The sequence below is a fragment of the Phacochoerus africanus genome, chromosome 7 (assembly GCF_016906955.1).
Source record: "Phacochoerus africanus isolate WHEZ1 chromosome 7, ROS_Pafr_v1, whole genome shotgun sequence".
Lineage (NCBI taxonomy): Eukaryota > Metazoa > Chordata > Mammalia > Artiodactyla > Suidae > Phacochoerus > Phacochoerus africanus.
In genome coordinates, this window is record NC_062550.1 from 68709386 (window position 1) to 68731003 (window position 21618).

Genomic DNA, 21618 nt, shown 5'->3' on the forward strand with positions numbered 1-21618 from the left:
GTCTTTGTAGAGCTGCACCTTCGGCATATGGAGGTTCCCAGGCTAGGGGTCGAATGGGAGCTGCAGCTGCCAGCCTACACCACAGCCACAGCAATGCAGGATCTGGGCTGCGTCTGCGACCAATACCACAGCTCACGGCAACACTGGATCCTTAACCCACCAATCAAGGCCAGGGCTCGAACCCATGTCCTTATGGATATTAGTCAGGTTCGTTAACCCCTAAGCCACAACGGGAACTCCAAGAAGGGCTTTCTTGAGTGGGTAGAGCAGTGCCTCTGGAAGAATAGGGAATCTGGTTAAAATGCAGATTCCAAGTCAGTAGGTCTAGGTCCGTGCTTGAATTTCTGCCTGTTTCTCAAGCTCCCAACTTGAGACAGGGAGTCCGAGTGACCCTTTGAGTAGCACCGAAGTGTTCTTCCTTCCCCAGCTTAGGCGCTGGGCCTCTTAAAGAAGGAGACGAGAAGCCGTTCTCCTCCCCACCCCCAAGACCCCAAAGCGAGGGACGTTTTTGCCATTGTTGTTTTCTTCAGTCAGGTCACTCCCCACACCCAGCCCCAGATACACACGCACACTCGCTCTTCGATGCCCTGGCCTCCCCCCACCTCATCAATACTTCCATCGCTGGCCTTCACTGCAAAAGCGATTTGGGGGGGAAGGAATCTCTCACCGCGTTTTCCAGGCCCTTACTGTCTGGCGGTGACAGTCCCGGAGGACGGGGAAGTGAAATGTCTACCGTGCTGGAGAGGGGTGATGTCATGACCTGGTTTCCCCTCGTACGTGGACGTCATCCCTCTGTCCCCAGTCCTGGGGGCCGGGGGTCCTGCTGCCTCTGCCCCCACCTCGCATCGGAAAAGGGGGGCCTCCCACGGAGTGTTTTTCCCATTTAATCTCCCCTCCACCCTGACACACACACACACACACACACACACACACACACACACACTCCCCCTACCCTGAGGATGCCGCCATCCTGCCTTCCTCAGGTGAGCTTCCTTTGCACACCATGGCCCACAAAGCAAACCTGATAAAGTGCACAGGGATACAGGGTTGAGGCTGCCACCTGCACCTGCAGAGGTCTGAAGGTCTGAAAACGTCCAGGCACAGACAAATCTGCAACCCACTCCCCATCACATGCTCCCAGAGTGTCATTCTCACTGCTTGTGAAGCAGGGCTGGAGTGAGCCGGTGTCCCCTCCCCACTCCTTTCTAGGAAGGGGACACGTGTGGTCCTGGACCGTGTTTTCTCAGGGAAACCTTTTCCCCGGCCCTGTTCTCTCCCCGTGTTTTTCATGGAGGCCTCCACAGCCAACACCCACCCGCTTTTCCTGCCCCCAGAGGAAATATGACCTGAGCTGCCTCTTTTGCAGAAAGGGAAGGCAGCCTCCCCTTGACTGAAATGAATTAGAACTTTGCTGTGAGCGGGGTACACACCTAGCTGCCCCCTCGCCCTCTGCCCCCTCCAAGAGGCTTCCTTCGGGGCACTGTCCTCTAGCATCCTCCTGCTTCAGGGAAACAGCCCTCCCTTGACTGGATCGGAGAGGAGATGGAGCCTGATTGGGAGAGCGCCTTCTTATCCTTGGGTTCCAGAAAAAAGAAATGGGGTTGGCCCTCGACGTCAAGTGGCTGCTCAACTTTCCTTTTAAATACAGCACCCAGAGATTTCCTCACCCAGTGAGACATCTGAGGCCTCCTTTTTTTTTTTTTTTTTTTGGCTTTTTAGAGCCACACCCACAGGCTGGGGGTCACATCGGAGCCACAGCTGCCGCCCTACACCACAGCCACGGCAACTTGGAATCTGAGCCGCATCCACGACCTACACCATAGCTCATGGCAATCCCGGATCCTTAACCCACTATGTGAGGCAGGGATCAAACCTGCGTCCTCAGGGATATTAGTCAGATTCGTTTTCTGCTGGGCCACCACAGGAACTCCTGACTCTTCCGTTTAAATTGCCGGGTAGAGAAATCTTGGAACAAGACCTTATTCACCCTGAAGACTGAGGGTCTAAAAATCTCCGTTGGGGTTTCTTTGTCTTTTTCCTCCCTCCTTAGAGCAACCTTTCTGCACCCTCCCCCCTCAGGCTCTAACGCTCCCCTTTTCAGCTCAAACACCTTCAATGGCTCCCTATTGCCTTTCATTGAAGGCCCCGCTTAAATCCCTTTGCTCCACAAACTCTTCCCTGAGCCCCCTCTGTTCTCTGAGTATGACAGCTACACTTCACTTGGCGCGTAGTACCTTCTGAGGCATTGTTTACTACGGTGGACTTATCTCCATAGCAAATTGAAGGCTTCCTAATAAAAGAAATCCCACATACACACCACCTGTATCCAGCATTTCATTCTTAGTTTCTTTTTATTTAATTGCATTTTTAAATATTAGCTTTTATCTATAAGACTTCTAAACAGGCTGTGCAACTTTTTAATTGGATGCAAGATTCTTTAAATTCAATAGTGCTTGATTTACACTTTTTAAGTTTCACGCATTTGAAACTCTTATTATTACCCCGCAATAACCCCTATATTGTCCTTCCCCCTTTTCTCTCCCCACTGTAATGTTAATTTTTTTAAAAAATTTGTTTCTTTGATGTATAGTTGATTTGCAATGGTGTGTTCATTTCTGCTGTGCAGCAAAGTGATTCAATTATACATACATATATATGTAGGTATAGATAGATATGTATGTATATATACAGTCACCTTAGTTTTACATAAGATTACTATATGTATATATATATATACACTTAATTATACATACATATATATGTATGTATATGTGTGTGTGTGTGTGTGTGTGTGTGTATGGTAACCTTAGTTTTTTGGTGTGTGTTACAAGCCATTTGGAATCTGATAAAAATAAAAGACATCATCTCCTGGAAAATGCAGCCTGGGAATGTGCATGCATTCAGAGTGTCGGCAGTGCCGTGCTGCCCACCAATGAAACCCAGATTGGCAGTGCCCGGTGTCGCAAAGACTTCTGTGGGCTGAGAAAGTAGCAGCGTGTCACGACTGCTGACACGTGACTGTCTGACTGTCGCTCTTTTCCCCATCAGATCGCCTTGACGTTCTCCATCGTCTTTGGGGTCATCGTGTATCGGATCACCACAGCGGCTGCTCTGTCTCTCAACAAGGCCACACGCTCCAATGTCCGGGTGACTGTGACAGCCACGGCGGTCATCATCAACCTTGTGGTCATCCTCATCCTGGATGAGATCTATGGCGCTGTGGCTAAGTGGCTCACCAAAATCGGTACCGTGTCACCGCATCCCGTGTTTCCCTGGGCCCCCTTGAACGTGGTCAGTTTGTGCAGAGTTTTGGTGGCCGTCTCCCGAATTAAAAAAAAAAGCAAGTCCAGTGCATTCGAATTGGGAAAATGAGGAGGTGCAGGGCCTCCACCCAGGCAGGAAGCCTTCCTGGAACCTTCTGGATCCGTCGTCCTCTGGCACAAGTCAATAGCCTCATCATCCCCCAAGGTTAATTGCAGGGTCTGTCCTTTTCGACCCAACCCAGAAGCAAGAGGGGTTCAATGCTTCCCCATAAAAGTGGCCGCCTTTTCGTTCTCATTTTCCCAGCAGCGTTTCATAAAGTTGGGAAAGCCTCTTGATACTTGAGCCCAGGAGGGTCTTAGCCACCCCCTATTGTCAGAGGCCCCAGCAAATCCACACATTCCCCAGGCTCCAAGCAGACTTCAAAGGCGCCTCAGGCTTCCCAAGCTTCCAGCCAGTGAGAAAAATGCAGTGGCCTCCACGTTCAGACGTGTCATTCGAGCCACAAGCTGCTGTTGCTTGAACACCCCTTTCTGGCACTTGTGCCTCCAAGACCAGGCAGGGGCTGGGGGCCAAGACCCTTTCCTCACCGTCTTTACCCTGGGTGGCCCAGAGGCATCTCTTTCCCTCGCTGAATCCCAGGACCAACAGTCTCAGCCTCTCACCAACCTCGGGGGAGTGGAACTAACGATAGGGTGTCTTTAATGTCCTAACCCGTTGGAAGTGGACACTGGAGAGGATCACCCCCCCTTCAAGAGGGCCTTTCCTGGAGGCTCAGAGGATTCTAGAAAGATTCCATTCATGCCAGTGACTCTTCAGTGCCTTTCTGGGCATGGCTTCTGCCTGCAGTGGGCACTGGCTTTGGTTCCTATGGGTGTGCAAGCACCTTACTTTCTGGCTGTTCCGCTCTGAGTATGAGTGTATTTAGATAGAAATGCATGTGTTCCTTCATGCGTTTCTTGAGAGAAGCGAGCAGAGCATTCCACTCAGTTGCGTTTGCTGGGATACAGGTTTCCATGGAAGCACTTAGGACGAGCATCCCACACTTTTGGGGGCTCCGGGGAGGCTCCAGGCGAGGCGTCCAGGTGGAGCGCTCGGAGGTAAATGGACATCGGACAGGCACATGCGGAGGGAGTCGCAGGGCAGGCAAGAGGAAAGGAAGGTTCCTTGGGGAGGAGATAGAATGAGAAATCTGGTGTTGAAGGAGGAGATCTGACCCATCAGAGTCAGGAAAGGTGCAGGGAGCAGCGGGCTGGGCTTGTGCCATGGGTGGAATTTGGGGGCCTAAACACCAGGGAGCCAAAGGAGCAGAACTCAGAGATGGAAGAAAGAACACGAAGCATGTCCAGGATGCCAGGGAAGCCCGTGTGGCATCCACGGTGCTCAAGGGTCCTGGCGTGTCCAGGGCACAGTGTGGGGGACAACTGGGCTCAGAGAGTTGGTTGAGCCCAGATGTTCCGGTAGAAGACCTTGACCTTTGGGACGAGGACTCTGCTTATTTTCATAGACAATGGACAAGTACTGGCTGAAATTCAAAGGGGTATCCAGTAAAAAAAACAAAACACCATCTTTCTGGCCTGATTTCTGAATCAGCTGAGAAACAAAGCAAAGGCAGGTATAGACCAAAGCCAGGCTTTTACCTTTAAAGCTGAAAAAGGCTATAGTGGAGGAAGCAGCTTGGCTGGAGAGCCCAACAGGCTTCCTGATTCAGGCAGACTTGCCTCCCTCCCTGCGCAGGTAACAGAGGTCAGGGCAGCCCTGCGGGTCTTAGGGACGCGGAGAGCTGTGGGGGCCACAGAGGAGCAGCTCCCTCCTGCAGGCCCTTCGCTTCCCCGAAAGGACAGAGCAAGGTGCAGGCGAGGAATGCCACTGTCACCTTCCACAGCCACCAGTGGGCGGAGTTCTTCCCCTTCTCTCACCAGGGAGGAGAAAGGAGCAAGAGGGGGGGAATTACAAGTAATCACTCTCTTGTCGTAGGGGGAAAAGGTAGGAGTGGAAAGAAATGTCCCCTACCCCCACAACAGCTCCTGACCCAACAACCGCTGTAGTTTTGGGGCTTTTTAAATTTTTTTTAAATTAAACTATAGTTGATTTATAGTGTTCTGCCAATTTCTGCTATACAGCAAAGTGACCCAGTCATACATACATATACATTCTTTTTCTCATATTATCTTCCCTCATGTTCTATCACAAGTGATTGGCTAGCGTTCCCTGTGCTATGCAGCAGGACCCACTCCTGGACATATATCCAGATAAAACTACAGTTCAAAGTGCCACGTGGGGCGGGGACAGGGGCTTTGAAGACTGTGCGGTGTTGGGAGCTGTTTTCAGAATGACTCCAGCGGGATGTAGGATGGCAGAGGGTGGAGAGAAGCCAGAAGATCCGGTGTCAAGGAGATTCCTGAGTGTGTGGCAGGAAGTAAGGAGGAAGGAACCGGAAATCAGTGATGATGGAGCGATGTCTTCCTGGGGTCCCGTTGTATTCCGTTATTTCACTTTTCTTACACAGCTCCAGACAGTGGTAAAGACCCAAGACAAGAGTGTCAACATCTGCCAGATACAAGGGTGGGCGGATCTTGATTCTCTTTGCCTTGGGCCGTGAAACCCTTTCAAGGCTGTGAGGCTGCCCCCACCTGTGCTAAGGCGCTCCCTTTCTCACCCAAAAGTTCAGGCTCCTCCTGGCTGTTAGCCAGTGTCATGGACTCCATGTGAGAGTCCGCTGGCCTGAAAGGAGGTGAAATTCTAACGAGTGCATAGTGATCGATACTCGTTCATAAGGAATTTTTATCCCAAAACCGAATTCGGTTATCTCATCTCATCCTCGCAAAAACTGTGTGGTCAGCAAAGGAAGTGTTACATTCTCCTTGTCCTAAGGTTTGAACTCAGGGCCGCTCCCTTGGCATATGGAGGTCCCCAGGCTAGGGGTCCAATCAGAGCTGTAGCCGCCGGCCTACGCCACAGCCACAGCCACGTGGGATCCGAGCTGCCTCTGCGACCTACACCATAGCTCACAGCAACACCAGATTCTTAACCCACTGAGTGAGGCCAGGGGTTGAACCCGTATCCTCATGGTTACTAGTCGGGTTTGTTAACCACTGAGCCATAACGGGAACTCCTCTTGTGCTGTTTTGATGTGCGTTTCTCACTGTCTGGGGTGAAGTCGTGGACTGGGTCTCCCCTCAGGACCTCACATGGGCATCGCCCCGGTTCTTGCTCTGGTCGGCCTCAGGCTAGCTGATCCCAGAGCTCAGATGGTGCTGGTGTACAGTGGTGTACAGTGTCCTGCACGGCCTGCTCCCCGATGGGTCTTAGCCCACACTCGTTGATGCAGATTCTGGTGAAAGGCATCTCTCTTCACTCCCTGCATTCAGACTTTTTTTCCAAGGAATGCCTAAAGGCCAGGCATCCTGTAAGCCACAGGACAGGCTGAAGTACTCATGATTTCAACCCTGCCTGCTGACCAAAGGATTCAAGGAAATAGTGAGATGAATCCGGGAAATGCAAAGTTGCCACAGTGGGGCAGTGACTCGAAGCGGCAACCAAGAGACCCAGAGGCTAGCATTTTCCTTAATAGCAGAGTTGGCAGGTTAATGAGGTGGTGTTGCACAGCAGGGCATGACCTGCCTACCTGCAGAGGAGGTGTGGTTTCAGGGCCCCCCCCCAGCCCCCACGGGGACAGAAAGCTATGGATAATGCCACCCGATGGGACGAGGGTCCTGCCAAGCTAGGGTTTCTTCTGCTATTCTCACGCTGGGTTAATACCCTTCTGGCTTCCTGCCCCATGTCTCCTGATGTGGGGGCTGTGACCACGCGCTTTGTAAGCAGGTGCAAACAGCTGGTGTAAACAATCCCAGCGAGCTCCCGAGTGTCTCCTGCAAAGCTGGGTGATGGAAGACCCATTTCCTAGGATGGTCCTTCAACAGGTCCCAGCATCAGGCCTATCTGAGGCCTGTTCTCGCCCCAAGTATTTATGAGAAAAGACAGAATGTGTTAAATGCCTTGAGCGTGATTGATGGAGTCTGCAGTGATAGTTAGAGACAGTAGGTGTCTACCTGATGGCTGTGAAAACAATAGTCAGGGGCTTGGGTGCAAGACCCACTATAATCTGGAGGCCACATGGTCTTGGTGGAGCAGACACTGAACAGAAGCCTGCGGCTGGGGGGCGGGGTTTCTAGGGAAATGAAGATGCTCCGGGGCCTTGTGGGCCAAGGCCCACGGTGCTGTCCCGAGTGTGTAGCCCCAGCCAGCAAGCATCACTCACTGAAGCTTGTGAGGATCCCAGGGAGAGGGTGGGACCAGGCCTGTCTAAGCCCCCAGTGATCTGTTCTTTCCTGGAAGGTCACAGGGGGTCGGAGGGAAAGGATCTGGTTCCTCCACCAGTTCTGCTGTAACAAAAGACCATGGACTGGGTGACTGATAAACAACAGAAACTCATTTCTCAGCATTCTGGCGCCTGGAAGTCCAGGGTGAGGGGGCCAGCATGGCCGGGTTCTGGTGAAGGCCCTCTTCTGGGTTGTAGGTGGCCACCTTCCTGCTGGGTCCTCATGCGTGGAAGGAGCCAGGGAGCTCTGTGGGGTCTCTTTTCATAGGGAGCTAATCCTATTCTTGAGGGCTCCACCCTCGTGACTGTAGCACCTCCCAGAGCACCCCCCCTTCCTGATACTTTCCCTTTGTGGGTTAGGATTCCGCAAAGGGACATGAATTTGGGGGACACAGACATTCAGACCATTGCAGCTTCTTCTTGTGGTCAGGACATAGGGTTCAGATGGGGTTCCAAGCCCACGTGTTGGGGACCAGGGTGTCCGGTGCTCTGAAATGGTAGGGTCCCATCATGGCCGGCATGGGCCTGGGTCTGGCTTGGCCTGCAATAATCCAGCTTGGAATAATCCACTTGGAATAATCCAGCTGCCATCAACTTGTCTTGATCAGCATCTTTCTCTGATGCCAGTTCTTCCTCCCCCTTCCGCTCCTCTTCCTCGCCTTTCAAACCTCCGCAAAGTCGTGGGTTGTGTGTGAGGCTGTAGGATTCATCCTGAAGTGTGATCGAGCCTCTCCTGGTCACAGAGTTGGGCTCACTGTGTGTTCCTGAAACACAGTTGTTGTGCCCAAAGGCTCCAGTTCTTAGGAAAAGGCTGTGTTTGTCAGGTGTTTAGATATTGCTGACACCTGGCCCCTGAGTGTCGCTGCCCCAGATGTTGCCGAGGTGGGGGCAGGGCAGAGACAGAAGGACGGGTGAGAAGGGACCTGGTTACTGAAGCCCCTGGTGTAGCAGCCGGTGGCAGGTGTTGGAACGCAGTGTCCTGCCTCATTTCTTCCATTTTATTTGTGAGAAGCCTGAAGAGGTGTGGCAGCTCGACCAAGCCCACAGTTAAGAGTGGTGTGTGAGAGTGGACATGGACACACACCCTCCCCTGGGCCAAGCCTTGTTCTAAGCCCTTTATATATGTTAGTATATTTAACCTCAAAACAGCCCAGTGGATGTAGGAGCGCTCAACCCTCCCCCAGGCCCAGGGTCCTCTGGCTGTAAGTGATGCGGACACTGGCCTCCGTGTCCTTGCTAAGACCATGATGCTCCACCGCCTGGAAATACGTCGCTGTCCTCTCTCCTCGGAAAATTCTCAATGTGTCAGGACATGGAAAAGAACAGAGAGACCCCTGAAGATGTGCAGTGCAATGCACCCACCTTGGAAATGTCAGGTCGAGGGTGAGGGGAGGAGGGCCCTGAAGACAAGTAGGGAGATGAGACAATGGGAGCAAGCCCCTGGCTCAGGCCCGCAGACTTTGGGGTCCCCTAGGCTTTCTTAAATTAAAAACAAAATTTTTATTGAAGACTTGAAATACCATCAGGACATCCTGAGTCTGGAATTTTGCATCCTTGGCCATATCTGACCACTAAGGTGAGAGGAGAGGGAAGCAAGGGAAAAGGAGGAGGAACGTCAGAACCGAAGCCGCCGGCACATTACAAAATCTTTCAGGAGGAACATTTGGGGTACAGAGGGGGCAGATCTAATGTGGAGTTTGTGTTTTCAGAGCGCAGGGTGAAGGGCTGCTTTACTGGCTCCCAGGATGGGGACAAGGGGAGGGGGCGCCCTTGCAGCCGGAGCTGGGGCAGGAGTGTGCTGCTGGAGCAAGTGTGGCTCCACATGCCTGCGTGCGGATGTGTGTGGATACGCGGGGATGCGTGTGGGCCGGGCTGAGACCTGTGTCTTCGTGGGGGTGCGGGGGAGACCACAGGGCTGGTAATTGGAAATCTAGCCTGAGAATCAGGTCTGCTGGGGTGACTTTCTGCTCTGCCACCAGCCCCTGCCTCCCTGGGTGGCCTCCGGCCGGCCCATCTGGGAGGCCAGGGGAGGGCTGTGGCCAGAGTGGATCCTGCCATTGTCTGAGGACCCCTCTTCCCCTTCGTCACCTCGTCGACTTAAAGGACCTATAACTGTTGTCTGGGAAGGAGAGGGGTTGGTGGGAGGCTGCTGCTCGCAGTACAGACGACGTGATCATGGTTCCAGCCCGGAGTTTGTAGAACAATTTCTTCCAGTGCGATGGAGCTATTCTTAGTAGCACGGCTACTTGTAATAGTTTCCTATGATTGCTGAGAATTCCTTCCAGGCTTGAGTCGTAACTGTGAACATGTCTCTTTCATTTTTCCAGTTCATCACTGAAACACTCATCTCTCCTTTGAGCAGGAGGCCCCCTACATTCCTCTCCCTTCCTTTGAGTTTTCTAAGACCCAGAGCCTTAACCCATGGGAAGGCAAGGGAGGCATGGTGGTCCTTCTCTGCTGGCCACATTTTCCCTCCAGGCGCTTCTCCAACCCTCTGCACCACGGTCTGTGCCCCCGACGCTGGGCAGATGCTATCACCAGGCTCCCGCATGGCTGTGGGCCAGGTTCAGCCCGTTGATGGAAGGCGCTCCGAGGGTAGAGGAGAGAGAAGGGGGCCATTTTCGCTGCTTGTCCCCGGTTCTCCTTCTCCTCTTTCTCCCTCATCTCCGGTGAAACCACATCCTTTTGTAATTACAGCTTCTGCAGAATGAGTGCTCCCGCATGGTGTTTGCTGGGCTCCCCTGACACCGCGTCCTCTGCTGTCCCCTCCCTGCTGTGAGGGGTGCCTTCATTGACATTGCTTCCTCTGAACCATCTGCAGTGAAGTCTGTTTCCTGCTGGTTCCTGCCCGATAGAGGGTCAGGCCAACAGCCGCGCTTAAGCAGGGAGATGCCTGGAGTGTGACCAGCTCTTCACCTCCGAGGTGTCATGGCTAGAGGGTCATCCACTGCTGTTGGATGCTGGCCCTGTCACCTTGGACAGGAGAGGCTGGACCACTGCAGAGATGGCCCCTCCACATGGCAGATCCCAGACAGGCCACTGGCCTCTTCAAGAAGGGGCAGTCCTCTCCTTCAGAGGAAACGCCAGCAAAGATCTGCAGATCCCAGGGTCCCCTGCTTTCAGGGCACATCCCCCTCCCTCTGTGTCTCCATCATCCCCTCCCATCATCCATCACACAGACCCAGACTCCCTTCTCCCTGGAAGTCCACCCTGGTTGCATATGGCTTGTTTTCTTAACCTTTCAAAACAAGTAGGTCTGATGACACCCCCACTCCACCTCTCAGTGACTTTAGGGGCCCCCTCTATCCCAGGTGATGCCAAAACACCCCTCCCAGCCTCCTAAGATGGCTGAGTTCAGGATCTGGGGGTCCCTCACTGGTGTCGCTCTTACCAAAGGAGAGGACACGACAGTACAGATGAAACATCTAACAGAGTGCCTTGCGACTTTGTCCTGCCAAAGTCCAGTGTTTGAGACCTAGCGCTATGCCGGTGCCTTCCAGACTTCGTCTCCAGGGCTTTCACGAAGGTGCCTTTTTTCGGCTTGAGGATGATGAGGTTCAGAAGGGTAAACCACTTATTTTGGGAAACTGGGAAGGAAAGGTCTTCTTGCTGCCGACCCAGGGTCCTCTCCTGCTCTTTTCATGGCCTCACATCACCTGTCTTATAGAAGCAGGACCCCAGCCAGGGCAGGGAGGACTTGGGAAGTCACTCAGTGCCCCCTCCACATTGAGGCCTCTTCTTTTCATGCCCAGGACGCTATTGCTTCTTCCACCTTCACGCATTTCCCGACTCTGATCGCTTTTCACACATTCCCGCCTAATATTGACTGTGTCCTGCCTGGACAACCGCACGTTCCTGGTTTGTCCCTCTGCTTCCCCTTCTGTCCCCCACCCCCCAGCCACACATGCATGATCCGTTTCCTGTGATCCTTCTCTCCTTAAGCATCACTGGACCTCTTCCCTGCACAAACCCTGCAGTGACTTCCCACTGTGCGTCCAGTGACTCTCAAATCTTCCCGGTGGCTCCAGAGCCCCATCCCCTCCATCCCTCTGCCTCATCCTTTCTCCTTGCTGTGGATGCTCCAGCCCCTGAGATTGTCTGTTCCATCCCCAGAGCCCATGCCCCCAGCTCCTCCCCATCCTGCAGGTGTCCGCTGAGAGGTCTCCTCCTCTGAGACCTTTCCTGGTCACTCCGATTGAAGCAGGATTCCTGTCTCCCTTTCCTTCTCCTCCCATCTCCCTGCAGATTCCTTCAGCACCCACCGCCCTCCGACATGCATCTTCCTCCCTCCTCTGGACCAGACGCTCCATATGGCAAGGAGCTTATTGGTCTGGCACACAGCTGTATTTCCTGTGCCCAGTGCCTGGCACGCAACAGTCATGTGCCGGACATGTATTGAATAAGAAAAGGTAATGATGGGCAAGGTGAAAACCTTCCCTGTGGGTGATCTTCCCCTGGGAAGACACGAGGGGATGGACTCCAGCCCTGCTCCCTGGGGGCTCCGTGTCGAGACCAGTGAGTGTGTTTGCCAGGTGGCTCCGCTGGCACCATGTCTGCGGTTGTGAACCAGGTGGTGGCGTGCAAGGAACATCCTCGTAGAGCCTCCGTGACAGAGAACGGAGACCCCGGGTCACGCACATCCCGGCGCCAGGCACGTGGTAGGCACTGGATGTGGCATTCTGCCGGATGACCCAGAACAGAACGCTGCCCTCTGTCTGTCCCCATCTCTGTCCAGGTGCACTCTTCCTTTGGTGTCCCCCTCCCTTGTAAGGACATGCCCCAGGGTGCTACCACCTGGGGCTGGGCCGCGGTCCCTTGATCTGGAGGCAACCGTGCTCTTTCTGACTCTAAGGGCCGGGCCTCTGGTGCTCAGAAACTCTCAAGGGCTGGAAGAGCAGCTCAGGAACACCCCTCCTTCGTCTCCAGCTCTGGGGCACACAGAACACAAGTGAGGCGCCAGCTGCTTAATTACCCAGCTGGCTAGTTTCTGCTCAGTGATTCCCTCCCCAAGGCATAAACAAGGCAACAACATCACACAGGAGGCTGGGCCCGCCCCTCAACACAAACCCACACACACCCATGTGTGCACGCACGCGCGTACGCACACACAGACACACACACACACACACACACACACAAAGGGAAGGCCAGATGGCTGGGCTGTCAGGAAACATCGCTGTTTGCAAAAGCTTGATCTGCCCTGGGGGAGAGGAGCCCCCTCACCCCCCGGCCCCTGGCTTTCTGACTCAGCCACACAGCTTCCAGCCCTCCATCCCGCCCAGAGCAGTGCCAGGGCTGCAACTGGTTGCAAGATGCACCTGGCCACCTCCTCTCCTCATTTTGTCTCATCTCCATCATTCTGTATCCACTGGATTGCTGGGGACATGCACCCGTTAGGACGAGCTGCTTTGCCGAAGTTCCACTTGGGCAGCTCGCATCCCCTTGCAGGCCATGCTGTTTCCATATGATTAGGATGGAACTCTGGGGACTTTGAATTCTGAGCTGGCCTCCTGGGACTCGCTCAGGCTTTCATGCTAATTATTTTCCAAGACAGTTTACAGCTGGATCATTTATACTCATATTTTTTCATGACACAACACACCAGAGGTTTAACACTTAAAGGGGGTTGGGTCATGGAGCCACTGCACAGGCATTCTATCTGATGGCCTCTCCTGGTCCTAGAGTCTGCCCTCTGTCCAAAACCTGCTCCAACTTGGTGTGAAGGGGGCATGGGGAGGAAACTCTCAGATGGCCTCCAGTCAATCTGGGGTGGCTTCCTGGGGGAGGCGGGACTTCAGAATATGTGCAGGGTGGAGAGGGCTTGCCTTCTCCCTTCTCAGGCTCTCTCCATGTTGACTCTCCTCTCCATCTCTGTGGCAATTGATGTCTAAAGGCACTGAATTTAGGGTTTTATGAAACACAAGGCCAGGCCCTTTTCTCTGGACCACTCCAGATTCTGTGTCCTGTGAGGGGCCTGGAGGGCCCTACCTGTCCTGTACCATCAACCCCCAGTGGACCCCGCAAAACCTGTTCCATTTTTTCAGTCATAGTTGCTGTGTTAGCTGTTGAAACAGACCCAAAGTCCCACGGAGCTGCAGGGCCTCCATCTTCTCTCCTCCTGGGAGGTGCCCCCTGAAGCTCTTCTTCCCCAGAAGCCTCAGCAAGGCCCCCCAAGTTGGGGAGCACAGAGCTCTCTGAGATGGGGCACCCAGCTGATTGAATGGCCCACCAAGTGGCTTTGGATTGTTTATTGGAAATGCCCATTATCTATGGTGGCTCATGGCCCTGAAAGCATAGGCAGGGGTGGTTTTAGAAATAAAACCAGGAGTTCTGTTGTGGCGAAGCAGAAGTGAATCCGACGAGGAACCATGAGGTTGCAGGTTTGATCTCTGATATCGCTCAGTGGGTTAAGGATCCGGCGTTGCCGTGAGCTGTAGTGTAGGTCACAGACTTGGCTCAGATCTGGTGTTGCCGTGGCTGTGGTGTAGGCTGGCAGCTGTAGCTCCAATTGGACCCCTAGCCTGGGAACCTCCATATGCCGCGGGTGTGGCCCTAAAAAGGACAAAAAGACAAAATAAATAAATAAAACCAATACATACTAATCAGGCCCATGATTTATCAGGATGCAGAAAGAGAGCCACCCCTTTCCAATTGGAGCAAGGAGCTCTGAAATGACTGGCTTGTCTTCCCAGAGAACTTGGAGGAATTCCCTGTAGGGTTCCGGAGATCTGAGTCCAAGAAGTTCAAAGGCGATTATAAAAGAAAAGCAAAAACACTTGCCTCTCCATGTCTTCACCTTAATCCCCTTCTAGGTACATTACAAGATGAGTTTTCCAAATTTTCAGAGCCACTGGCCTGATGACTTACTTTTCAGGTGACATCGGTTTTAATTTTCTTACCCTCCACATAGTAAAAAGTGAGGGACAAGATGTGATTAAGTTACTGTTGAACTGGTCGCCTCGGGCATCCTGGGCAGAGGCTCCTATTCCTTTTGAAAAAGGTCCCTGCCTTCCTTCCCTCTCTTTTTCCTTCCTTCTGTTGACTGAAAAAAATCACACAACCTAAAAGTCGAGAATTATGTTTTATTTGGCGGACTTTCTGAGGACTTAAGCCTGGGAGGCAGCATCTCAGATAGCTCTTTGCTCCCCAGAGGTTAGGGAGGAGCCAGGATATATAAGAGTTTTTGCAACAAAAACCAGGTAGTTGCAACATCAAAAGATTGCTGTTAATTCACAAGGTAATGAATTTAGCACTTTTTTATGCATGGGAAGAGGCAAGAGGCTGGGCTCATTGAAATCATTCCTTTGATATGCACCTTAACTATCTATCTAGGGCCAGTATCCCGCTTTTCTCCATCCTAAATCCCCTCAGGGTACACAGTCAAGGGCGGCTGCAGTGACTGATGGCTTGATGGCCTCAACATCCATTGGCACGGTGACGTTTTTCTCCCTCCCACCCACCCTTCCTTCCTTCCTTCCTCCTCCTCTCTCTCCATCTCCCTCTGTTCCCAGTCGCTCTCCTCTGTAACTCAGCTACAACAGGTGCAGCCGGCAGTCTCTGCTCACATCTCTATGCCCATCCGGAAGTAGGATTCAATCTGTTGGCACATCCCTCCCCTAAGAATCAATCCGGGATTCTTTGATTACTGATAAGGAATGCAGGGTTTAATAAATCTTTACGGGAGATTCGGGGGAGTGGCAAATAAAAGGAGAGGTCACACTACAAATTATACACCAGGAGTTAATGAAAATTTCCACTGGGCATCCCCCCATCCCCCTTGCCCCCCACCTGTCACTCAGTTTCTGCTTCGACAGCAGCACCCTCATTCCCCTCTCTGCCCTCTCCCCTCCCAGAGCACCCGGTCTCCCCTTTTCTGGGTCCTGAATCCACCTACAGCACCCCCATCTCTTATCTTAAGTAGGGAATTTCACTCTCTTTGGCTGCTTCTCTAGTATCTTCACATTTGTTATCCTGCTCAATGGACAGGAGTCTCTCCTTAGGCTTTGCCCTTCTTGGAAGGTGATAGGAAATTTTTAGTGAAAGATAAATATTTTTTCAGTATTCCAAATAATGTGTTTTTTTTCTTTTTAATGTCATGTCATGTCATTCATTCGTTAACTGCGTATAGCAGAGTATATCTGACACCAGCTGTGGTCCTTCCAGAAGATGTATCTCTCTGACCCCACTTATTGTAAAAAAGCCACCCACCTGTACATGGTGGGGGTGAGGGGGATAGGGGTAGGGAAAGTGATGGGGTTAACAGCTACTTGGGGGTTCAGAGTTATGAGATCTTAAAATGGCAAGTGACCTTAGAAATCAATGGCAGGCATTTCCACCTGGGCCTCCAAATTGATACCTTTAGTCAGGGTGAAAAGAGTCAGGCTGAGGGAGGCGAAGTGGATCTGGAGCTCCAGGAAGGATACAATGAATGTAAATCAAGAGGGCATCCCAGCCTCTTTGTAAGGCAGGATGTGAAGCAGGGAGGGGAAGCCCTTCTAGGATAAAGATTGGAGGGGCTTTGCTAACATATATAAGCCAAAGAACTGACAGAAGTGGCAGCGTTAACTGTACATGGTGAGTACAAGACGTTATCCCAATGCTTATTGGGCCAGGCGGGGTGGGATTGCCCAGCACTGCTGTCCATGGGACTGCACATGTGTCTGTCCAGGTGGGACAGGAAAAAGAAAGCCACAAAGCCGCCTATTAGCTGAGGGATATCTCTTCCAAACTCATCTCCTATAAGAATAGGATGGTATCTCCAGACTCCCTAGCAGGCAGTGCTATCGCCAGAATTTGTCTGGAGGATTTCAGGAAGCTTAGGCTCTGGTTTGATGGGGTGGGGACAGAGGCTATGTTGACTAAACTTTCCCAACTGCTTGCCAGCCATCCTCACTGTTGATTGGTAGAAGGTTATCAGTAATCATGTGGAAATGATGTCCAGAACCTCAGGGGACAAACATCTGGCCTCTGATGGCCCACCTGTGCTGTTGAAAGCAGTGATGCTGGACCTGCATGATGGTGATGATGCTGGTCATCATGGTGTTGGTGATGGTGGTGATGGCAATGACAGTGGTGGTGGGGTGATGGTGGGAGTGATGATGATGGGGGTGGTGGCGGTGATGATGGTGATGGTGGTGGTGGTTAGGGAGATGGTGGTAGTGATGATGGGGGTGGTGGTGGCGATGGTGATGGAGGTAATGGTGGTGATGATGATAATGTTGGGGTGGTAAGGGAGATGATGGCTGTGATGATGGGGGTGGTGGTGATGATAGCGATGATGATGGGGTTGGTAGTGACAGTGATGGTGTTGGTGATGTTGTTGGTGTTGGTGATGGTGATGATAATGTTGGGGTGGTAAGGGAGATGATGGTTGTGATGATGATGGGGGGTAGTGGTGGTGGTGATGATAGTGATGATGATGGGGGGGTGGTGACAGTGATGGTGTTGGTAGTGATAATGTTGGGGTGGTAAGGGAGATGGTGGTTGTGATGATGATGGGGGTGGTGGTGATGGTGATAAATGGTGGTGATGATGATGTTGTTTAGGACAATATCATTTGCTGAAGTCTATCATGTGCCAAGTGAGGGAAGACTTAGAGGGTAATCCAATCTGAGACCCAGACAGTCAATGAAAGTTGCTATTATTGTGATTTTCAAAGGACATAGGATGGTACAGAGAAATTAAAGTACTGTAGAAGAAAACAGAGCGATTACTCCCAGCTGAAGGCATCTGAGAAGGCTTCGGGAAGGAGATGGTGGGGAACATTTGATCAGGATGCCAAAGGATGCAAAGGACTTGTGCATGAGGAAATGGGAAGGGCATTCAGAGGGAAAGAACAGGGTCTTATGCTCACTTATCTAATCCTGTAAAAGCTATGGGCAAGCCAAGTGGGCAGACAGGTCAGGTGGGTCCACACATGGGCTCATCTGGACACGGAACTCCCTGGCCATTGTGGCCTTGGCGCTTTGGCCCTATGCTCAGCATACTTTGGGTTCTCGCCATCAGTGCACATGTGGTGGGGTTAGTGCTTTCCTTCTGCTCCTGAAGAGTGTGGTCCAGTAACCTCTTTGCCAAGCTCTTTGTCATGGTCTTAAAGACCCCACCCACCAAGCTCTCTGCCCAGCTATCCACTGGCTCTTCCATGGGTCTCCCTTGGTTTCTACTCTGGAGGAGTATACTGATTGATAATGGCTCATGTCATGGGGTCAAAACTCTGGAGAGGCAGGAAATCTCTCACTCAGTCTTAGCAGCTTCGCTCTTCTCTTTCAGAGGTTCCAAAAACAGAGCAGACATTTGAAGAGCGCCTGATACTCAAGGCTTTCTTGCTAAAGTTTGTCAATGCCTACTCGCCCATCTTCTATGTGGCCTTTTTCAAGGGGAGGTGAGTATATTGGTGCCACACATGGAAGGACAATGAGTCACTAGGACTGAGTCAGCCTCTCCCCATTGTCACTTTACATTCTCAGTCCTATTCCCCATTCTCATTTCCACCTGGCTCTGTTGGATGAGCATCTTCAGATTCTGATGAAATGGGAAACTCTATGGTTATTTTGCTCTGGGCCCTGAAGGGCTAGTCTTAGAAGAATTTGTATCTCCCAACTGTGAGGATGTGGCAGGAGGGAATTTCATGTCTAGCCAGGGGCACTTCGATTTTGCAGTACAAGTCTGCTGCCAACTACCCAGAGGTAGTGTGGACATCGCAGATTAAGAGCACGGTCTCTCATGAGACTGCCCTCACTTCAGACACTATTGCAAATGCTGGGGTTCTCAGGCCGCTAGGGATTCTGACCAAATGGCTAAAATCACTAACCCCTCAGGTTTGATAATTCAGCTTGCAGAGCTTGGAATGTGCTATTCTTAAAATGACAGTGTTATTATTAGCAAAGAGATGCAACTCCAAACTGGCGAATGGGAGAGGCACTTAGGGCAAGGTGTAGGAGCATCCTAAAAACAAACTCCCATGTCCTCAGAATGTCCTCGGGATGTCAGCTTTCTGGTACATCAATGCGCACCACCAGTCAAGATGCTCATCCAGGCTTCAGTGTCCAGAGTTTTTATTGGGGTTGCTCAGGTGATTGAACTCAATCCTCAGTCCATCTCCCTCAAGTCAGGCTGCTTTTACTTGGCTCAAAGCCCCAACCCTCTAACCGTAGGGTTGGTCTTTCTGGCGTGGCCTCCCCCCCAATCCGAGTGATCGCCTTAGCATAAACTTAGGTATAGTCCCAGGGGCTCACCATGAGTAACAAAGACACTTCTGTCAGGAAATTCCAAGGATTTATAGGCTCTTCCCAGAGATCAGGGGCAATGACCAGTCATAGTCTTTATTATATAACCATCATGGATATAAAATCACTTCTAATAAACATTGTTTGTGGTCGGATCAGTTGGCTCCCTCCACGATTTCCCAGTAGACATCAACTATGTCAGGAAGTTTCCCTAGAACTGAAAATGCATCAAGCAGGCGGTGATAGCAAGAACTGTCATCATCCAAGTTTTATAATTTCCTATAAATGTGTTTGTGACCCAAACCACAACCCTCTTCTCAGGACCTCTGCTCTTGATGCTCATGAAATTATAGTAGCAGAGAGGTTCTTTGGAGTAATGATTATATACCTCTTTGGTGATTTATATCTAGATTTAATATAAATAGAAACTTGCATACATATGATATTCCAGGAAAAAAATAATAGGGTGCTGACCCTTAGATCAACTTGTGGTCTTTTGAAAGAGATAGTCTTGGCAACAGCACACTGTAATATGCAGTAAGTGTTGTAATAAAAGGCATAAAGAAAGTGTTAGGGGAACACTTCATTGTGAACAGAGACAAGAAGACTCCACAGAGAAGGAAGGTGAAGCTGAACCTCAAATAGACAAGTAGGATTTCCATAGATGGGTGAGAGGGTGACATTTCAAGTAAGTAGGATTCTTCTGATGACCTGTCTTCTTCCATGGTTGGCTTTTCTTCTTTTTCTCTGCCCTGCCCCCACCTGCCCAGCCTTCTTATCTCCCAACACAATAGACCCTTAGGTCTTAGAAGAGGAATGAGGCAGGCTTCTTCTATTCCTTTGAGTATTTTCAGTAACAGTCTAGGTTTTTCTTTTTTGGTCCCAGGAATCTCCACTTGTAACTTTAGTCCACTTTGGCCTTCATTTCCTGGGAAATCAAATCCTCATGGAGGAATTGCAATCAGAACTCATTTCTCGACACCAGCTAGGGGAAGGGGCGGAGACCATACACTTAGAGGCAGTCCAAGCTTCATGGGGTTTAGGCTCTGAAATTATCACACATTCACAGACACGTGACTTTTCCAGCCCCACCAGACCCAGCCTCAGCCCATACCCTCTGAGATTTGACCAGGTTAAGAGGGGAACCCCATGTGCTGTAGATGATTATTCATTGATAACAGGTGTCAACTTCTTCCCTGGTGATTTAGCACCCACCTGGCTGGTCCTTCAAGGAGGACATGGGTGGTGACCAGTCCCCTCAGAAGGCATGCCCTTGGACCACCCTGACTTCCTCTTTCTTTCCCTAACTGTTCCCCCCTTCTCCCTCTCAGGTTTGTGGGCCGACCTGGAAGCTATGTCTATGTGTTTGATGGTTACCGCATGGAAGAGGCAAGTAGAGCCCCTGGTGTTTTGTGCCGGGCTAGTGGTTCGTGGGTGCCCTCCCAGCCCTCCCCCTCATCATCCCCAGCACAACCTGGCTTAGTTCACACCCCTGCCTCCCTGGGCTCCACTTGGCCTGATCGCCCCCTCCCGCGTCTCCTCCTCCCTGCAGTGTGCCCCTGGGGGCTGCCTCATGGAGCTGTGCATCCAGCTCAGCATCATCATGCTGGGGAAGCAGCTGATCCAGAACAACATCTTTGAGATCGGAGTCCCGTGAGTACCGAACCCCTCTTGCTTCTCTCCTTGCTTCCAGGCTTTCTGTAGGATGTCATGACCGCTCCTCTTCTAAGACAGCTTGGCTATTTCCTCCTCTCTCTACTTGCCAGTAGAGCCCCTTTTTTTTTGCCAGTCATATTGGGGGTATTTGAGGCTCAGAAACGTTAAGCACTTGCTCAAGTGCCTATAATGAGTAAGTGACAGAGCTGGAAATCAGGCATCTCGGACCTCAAAGTGCATAATTGATTGTTATACCCCTCCCACTAAAAAAAGGAAAAGAGACTTTCAATATGGTGGATGAATGAATATGAAAAATTGAAATGTAATGCAATCACTTAGAAAAAATCCCTGTGAAACTGTGAAATATATGATCTTAGGAGGGGAAGGATGCATAGCTAGTGAAACGCAGAACAGATTTTCACGTGGATTCTCTTCTCCCCTCCCATATAGTTTTATACAAATTTCATAGAAGGACTTCTCTCATTAGGTTTTACATTGAGGGAGTCATGAAAATACACAGTGACTCACGGGCACTGGATCCAAAGAGGAGGATGTTACAGGTGTAAGTCTACCTTCAGGTCAAAGAAAAATGCAGCCCCCTCTGCCTTTCATTTCCATTTCCTTTTTGGTGTAAAGAAGAAATGCCTTTCAGGGTGTATTTTCAGCTGGCCTGGCCATCAGCCCTCCAGGGAACGACAGAGATGATCAGGTGTCACGCTTACAAGCTGGGCCAATTCTGTTTAGGACCAGATAGATAATCTGTACCAGGCTCGGAGGTCTTTGCACACTTTCTGCAAGATTAACCCTTCTGGGCTGCAGTCATCAAACAGTCCCCACACGGTTAGGTGAAGACACTGCCACACTCTGTCCCCCTCTTGGAGATTGCCTATGCATATCATTTTAATGGTCCCAAGAAGTCCTGCCATAACGAAAGCAGTTTGAGCCCTTTCTTTCCAGCTGCATTTGTTCATGTCATTGGCCTGGGCCCTTGGTTGCAGACCTTGGAATCCACTCTGGCTGGTTTAAGGAATTTAAGAAAAATAAGTGGTGGACAGAATATTCTTTAAGGGCTTGAGAACCAGGCTCTCAGCTATATAACCGGGAATGACACTGTTCACACTGCGGGAGGGTTGCAGGGAATACCACTGCTCCATC

General features: G+C 51.3%; 1 protein-coding gene across 1 annotated transcript in view; it reads left to right on the top strand.

The window, feature by feature from the left end:
* The window catches only part of ANO2 (anoctamin 2), a 346820-nt gene that overhangs the window by 280127 nt on the left and 45075 nt on the right, over positions 1 to 21618 (top strand). Inside the window, exons 16-19 of the mRNA XM_047787771.1 lie at positions 3049 to 3244; positions 17852 to 17963; positions 20139 to 20196; positions 20360 to 20460. Of these exons, the coding sequence (XP_047643727.1) occupies positions 3049 to 3244; positions 17852 to 17963; positions 20139 to 20196; positions 20360 to 20460 (467 nt within the window). The remainder of the gene's footprint in view (positions 1 to 3048; positions 3245 to 17851; positions 17964 to 20138; positions 20197 to 20359; positions 20461 to 21618) is intronic.